Genomic DNA, 6,211 nt, shown 5'->3' on the forward strand with positions numbered 1-6,211 from the left:
CACACACTCAGCCTCCAAAACACACACTCAGCCTCCAAAACACACACAATACATAACCATTCCTTCCCTGCCACTGGGTCAAAACCTTGGAATTCCTTCCTTAATGATATTGTGAGTTCGCTTACAGCACATGGACTGCAGCAATTCAAGGAGGTAGCTCAGCACCTTCTCGACGGCATCTAGGGAAGGGCAATAAATGCTGACCAGCCAGCAATGCTCACGTCCCACAAATGAAAAGAAAATGGTTGCAATTTAGCTTGTTCAGGGATCAGCAATTACTTCTGAAGAAACAAACAAACAGGACAGAAGAGCTACCTTCCATAATTATCTGTGCATGCAGTGAAGACGACTTCCTCTGCAATTAACAGACAAACAGATCCTAAATGGAAATCTGGTATTAAAAAGTCTGCTGAATATTGAATCAAATGAATGAAGGATTTTTTCCTCTTTGTAGAGACCCTCAATTCCAAGCACTATTATATACTGGATTTTATATTTAATACATTACTGATACAATAATGCTCTTTACGCTTTATTGTAAAAGAAATCTACTCGCACAATTGTTTAAGTGCATAAAATTCACAACCTAATTTTAGGGCTTGGATGATACCAAAACAAGAGCAAAATTCAAGTAATCACAAAAAATCAGAATATTTAATTCAACAATTATCTTGTGGTTTTACTTCACATTTCTCATGTTTAAGTTCCAAAAGAGAAAATTTTAAATTTGTTTGCATGACAAGTTTTTTTTTCACTCTACACGTCACCACTGATGACTTTAAATTTGGGAAATCAAGTAAAATTTACTTGATAGCAAATATAACTCCTTCACTTGAAAAAGGGTGACAGAAAGCAGGAAACTACATGCCAGTTAGCTTAAAATCTGTCAAAGGGAAAATGTTAGAAGAATTGAGGGGAATCAGACAGAACCAACCAGTTTTGTCAAGGGAAATCATATTTAACCAATTTATTGGATTTCTTTCAAGAAGTAACACAGACTGTGGATGTACTCGACTTAGAATTCCAGAAGGTAACTGTGGAAACTGAAGGCTCATGATACAGGAAATAGCATTTTTGTGTGGAGAGAAGAGTGGGAAAATAACAGGGCATGCGTCGGCATAAATTTTCCTTTTCCAGAGACAAACTGTAATGAATGCTGTTCCAGAGGGTTCAGTGCTGGAACTCAATATTTTACAATTTACTTATATTCTCCCCATGACTGTGTGGGTTCCCTCTGGTTGCTCCAGTTTCCTCGTGGTCCAAAGGAGTGCAGGTTAGGTGGATTGGCCATGCCAGATTGCCCATAGTGTCCAGGGATGTGCAAGGCTAATCCGCCTAGCTTAGGAAATGCAGGGTTACAGGGATAGAATGGGGATGCTCCTCGGAGGATCAGAGTGGCTTGATGACCAAATGGTCTGCTTCCACGTTGTAGGGATTCCATGAAAAAAGGTACAGTACATTGCGAAGTTGTTCATTTTAACAGGATGAATAAGAGTGAAGCATATTATCTTTTGTTACTCACTAATGGGTTGTGAGCACCACTCGCTGGTCCAGCATTTACCGCCTCTCTAAATGGGGAGATATTGCTGAACTAGGATGCAAAGGGATCCAGGTGTTCTCAGACATGAATCACAAACTGCTACTATGCAGGTACAGCAAATAACAATGAAAGTTAATAGAATTCAATTGCTTATTGTGAGGGGAATTGAATATGAAAGTAGGAGGTTATCCTTCAGTTATGTTGGGCACTAATGAGAACAAATTTGGGAGTACTGTGTACAGAATTGATTTCCTTATTTGAAGGAATTAAATGGTTTAGAAGTAATTCAGAAATAGTTTCCTAGATTATTGCCTGGAATGGGTGGATTGTGTTGTTATTAGGAAATAATAATTCCTAATTGCTGGACAAGCTAAGCTTGTATCTATCGGAGTTTAGAAGAGTAAGGGGCTGATTGAAACATTTAAGACCCTTAGGGGTCTTGGCAGGATGGATCTGGAAAGGACATTTCCTCTTGTTGGAGAATCTAGAGCTAAAGGTCACACTTTAAAAAGAAGAGTTTACCCCTTTAAGACAGAGATGAGGCAAAACTTGTGCAGTTTAGAGTCTTTGGAAATCTCTTCATCAAAAAAGTGGAGGATCCTGAATATTTTTAAGGCAGATGGGGGAAGAGATTCTTGGTAATCAAGGGGATAAAAGGATATTGAAGCAGGTGAGAATGTGGAGTTGAACTATAATCTGATTTAATGGTGGATCAGGCTTGGCGGACTAAGTGGCCTACTTTTGCTCCTAACTTATTTTCATAAATATTTGTACATTCACATGTTTACTAAATCTAAAACTTAGCTCTGGAGGAAGAAAAGGTGGAAATAAATTGAGAAGGCAGAACATAAATGCAAGTATGAAGAATAATTTTAATGCAATTTCCCAGTTCAGTCGAAGGGTTTTAATTGAAGACAGCTGGTATTAAGATTAGCTATCCATCAACCACTCCAGTGTACTTAACCATGTGCTGGAGGCCATTTTGCTCTTTAATTTGCTATTCTTCACTACCAAACCAGAGCATCATTCCAAAATTTTAAAATTTCTTACCCTTTCAAAATAATGAATATTATTTTCAGCTGCATTTCGGAAAGCAGATTGCAAATCATTCTGCATGTTGATAGACCACCTTTCCCAATCCGCTTTCAAATCACTATTGGCACATTCGACTTTATCCTCAAGATGTCCAACATCTGCCTGAAGCTAAAATAAAGTTAAAGTTAATCACATTAATGTTTCAGACATACTTGCACATTAAGCTACACGAAAAGGCAGAAGTAGGGAAATAATAGTGAATAGACGTGTTGAGCAGAACAGAGTATTTCCAATATTGTTTGTTAATGCTTTCAAAAAGGTTGAAGATTAACCCAACAGAATACGTAACAGAATCATAGGCAAGATACCAATGCATATATCAAAGCATCATATACAAATTATCAGCTGCCCTGTAAGGCACTACATCATGAATCTATAATATATACTCTAAAAAGTACCAAAGGAATTATCTATTAAGGACATCTAATAAAGAATTAATTTGAAACTAATGAAATCTTGCATACACTGGTGCATCTTTCATGGCCATCACGCATACAAGGCTGTACTAATTTGAGATGGCATGTTTAAAACTGCAGCCTAACAGCAATAAACAAAAGTTTCACATAATAAAGTAGCCTCAAGGCAAGATGCATTTTGGCATAATTTTGGATACCATTTTGTATTTAATGCATATACAAAATTAATTTGTCCACTGGCAATACATATTTTTGAATGTTTTATTCAAAACATTCAAAATGAAACTAGTTCCAATTTTAAAGTATAAACCTCTCACCCAACAGCAGGAATTAAAAATCTTCCAAGACTTCACTTTAATTTCCTCTAGTCTTTTTGCCAAGCTTTTTGGCAAAATCAAGTCAGATCAAATGGTATCCATCTCTAAATATGATCTCATTGTTGACATTTTACTTGATGAAGTAAATTGAAGCGTTAAAGTTCCATCAAGACTCCATGTTTCTCCCAGTGATACATATTACCAGACGCACAATAGATGGCTTCATATAGATGGTAGAAATGTGGTTCTTCAATTATTAATTTGTGTCTTCCTGGAGGGAAAGCAGCCAACTAAACCCGAGTAAAAACACAGAAGTTGGCTTTTCTTGTTCTCAGGTACCCAAAACTGATTTTCATGGTCAGGTCTCCACAGAACTTAAGCTTTTGCCAGGTCCAGGTGCAAATCCTCAAATCTTACATAAATTTTGTACTTCAGTTGGAAAAGTTGCAGTGAATTTGAACAAATAAGAAAAATATCAAATCCATTTTCCAGAGGTCTACCTTATTTTGATTCAAATTCAGTCACCAAATAAAAAAGAAAAACTGTGTTCTACTATTTAGCTTCACAATCCATTCTAGCATGACTTGGAAACAGTCCACAATAGTGTAATTATGCTATTCTACTTTCAGTATGAATTGCATGCCTTATTGATCAGTTGACATCCGAAATGAGTGTCAAACCCACATACAAACTGTTGGGCTTTGGCACCATGAGCTAGGTACAGCAAGAGTGGCAGTAGCTGACATCCATTTCATGGTTTGTTCTAATACTGCAGTACAAATAAGTGCTCCATATATTGAAGTCAGTTTGCTAAGGAAAAGAGCTAAACCACGGGTTGTTTCAATGCACCTCCTATTTTAGAGCTTTACAAATCTCTTCCAGGTAAATCGCATGCAAGGCCTTTTATGCACAAAGCATTTGTAGATTAAGACTACCAAAGATGTGATTTTGCCACAGTGGTGAAAAGAGAGAGACCAAATCAAAAGTATGTAGCACAAAGTATGTAATACAATGTATTTAGCCCTATAATATTTTTCTGGTATCTTCACGCAAGATTATGATTTCCCAATTTTAATGCCAAATAAATCAACTATATCTATTATACATTTCAGCTAATCAGCTCTCTGCGAGCAAAGACAAAATGGCAAGTTATCACGAGAGTGGAAACTGGCCTTTTAAATTAAAGAGCCTAATCATCAGCAAGCATTTTAAACACTAATTGGAATCAGCATTAATTGAAAGTGCTAGAAATATGAATTTAGAAAAAAAAATTGAGTAAAGTATTGATCAGTCAGCACAGGCAATGAAAATGGGCTTATCATTCACAAAATTCACCTCACTCACCTCTCACACCCATAATTTGGTCCTAAGTGCATTATTTTTGTTTCAAATTATTCCCTTTTGAATGAGTAACAGTTTCAGTGAAGTGGTTCCAAAAAATGTAAAAGGTGTGAAGTTTCTTACAAAATTAACGAAAAGAGATGATTTTATTCTTCACTGTTGGTTACTAATGATGTGGTACTGAATGGCAACATTTACTACCTATTCTTGCTTCAGTCCGGCCCACTATCATTTGATATGGGTATCGTAGCTGGTATTCCAGCTACTTGCTAGAAACAGGTATAGCATTAAAGGTACAACATTAAGAAGTGATGCCACTTTGAAATATCTATGGATAGTGAATGCACAACATATTGGTGCCTGATACAAAAAAAAACGAACAATGATTCTGCCTCTGAAAGGCAAAAAAACTTTTACGGAGCCAGGTGTAGTATATAAGACTGATTGTGTATATTTTAATCATTACAGACTATACCTGAAAAGTAAATAATTGGTTGGTGGTAAAGTGCTTTGTGACATGAGGTTGTGAAAGCTCTATGTAAATGCCACTTTTTATATTTTGGGAAGGTCCACCAAGGCTCTTTTGATAACATCTTTTATACCATTTAGAAGGACAACGGCAGATGCATGGGAACATCAGCACATGCAAGATCACTCCAAACCACTCACCATCCTAACTTGGAAATACATCACTTATTTCACTGTCACTGGGTCAAAATCCTGGAATTCCCTCCCTAAGGGCATTGTGGTTCAACCTACAGCACATGGATTGCAGTAGTTCAAGGAGGCAGTTCACCAACAGCTCCTCAAGGCCAACTAGGGATGGGCACTAAATGCTGGTCAGCATCCCATGAGTGAATCAAAAAAAAGTCCTCTACAGTCCCAATTGAGAACTACATCACCATTCCCTTACTGCTACTGCTCAAAATCCTGCAGTCCCCATTCCAACAGCACTTGGGTCTACCAACACAGATGAAAATAATGCAAGATGACTCATTAACATCTTCAAGAACAAATCAGAAATAGGCAAAAAATGCTGGCCTTGCCCATGGTACCTGTTCCAACAGGTAAACAAAATATGAAACTGCTTATCTTTGACTGCCTACTGTTTGATGGAAGCTTTCTTTCTTATTTATTCAAGGGATGAGGGCGTTGCAAGGCAGCATTTATTGCCCATCCCTAAATGCCCAGAGAGCAGCTAAGAGTCAACCACATTGCTGTGGGTCTGAAATCACATGTAGGCCAGACCAGGTAAGGATGGCAGTTTATTTCCCTAAAGGACATTAGTGAACTAGATGGGTTTTTTCCCCCGACAATCAGCAATGGATTCACGGTCATCATTAGATTCTTAACTCCAGATATTTAATGAATTCAAATTCCACCACCTGTTGTGGCAGGATTTGAACCTGTGTCTCCAGATTATTACAGAGATAGTAGGAACTGCAGATGCTGGAGAATCGGAAGATAACAAGGTGTAGAGCTGGATGAACACAGCAGGCCAA

At 37.5% G+C, this 6,211-nt stretch overlaps 1 protein-coding gene across 1 annotated transcript in view; it reads right to left on the reverse strand.

Moving 5' to 3' along the window:
* The window catches only part of snx7 (sorting nexin 7), a gene marked incomplete at its 5' end in the record, with an annotated part of 42,900 nt that overhangs the window by 5,906 nt on the left and 30,783 nt on the right, over positions 1-6,211 (reverse strand). Inside the window, one exon of the mRNA XM_020521543.2 lies at positions 2,591-2,743. Within this exon, the coding sequence (XP_020377132.2) occupies positions 2,591-2,743 (153 nt within the window). The remainder of the gene's footprint in view (positions 1-2,590; positions 2,744-6,211) is intronic.

The sequence above is a fragment of the Rhincodon typus genome, chromosome 10 (assembly GCF_021869965.1).
Source record: "Rhincodon typus isolate 14 chromosome 10, sRhiTyp1.1, whole genome shotgun sequence".
Taxonomy (NCBI): domain Eukaryota; kingdom Metazoa; phylum Chordata; class Chondrichthyes; order Orectolobiformes; family Rhincodontidae; genus Rhincodon; species Rhincodon typus.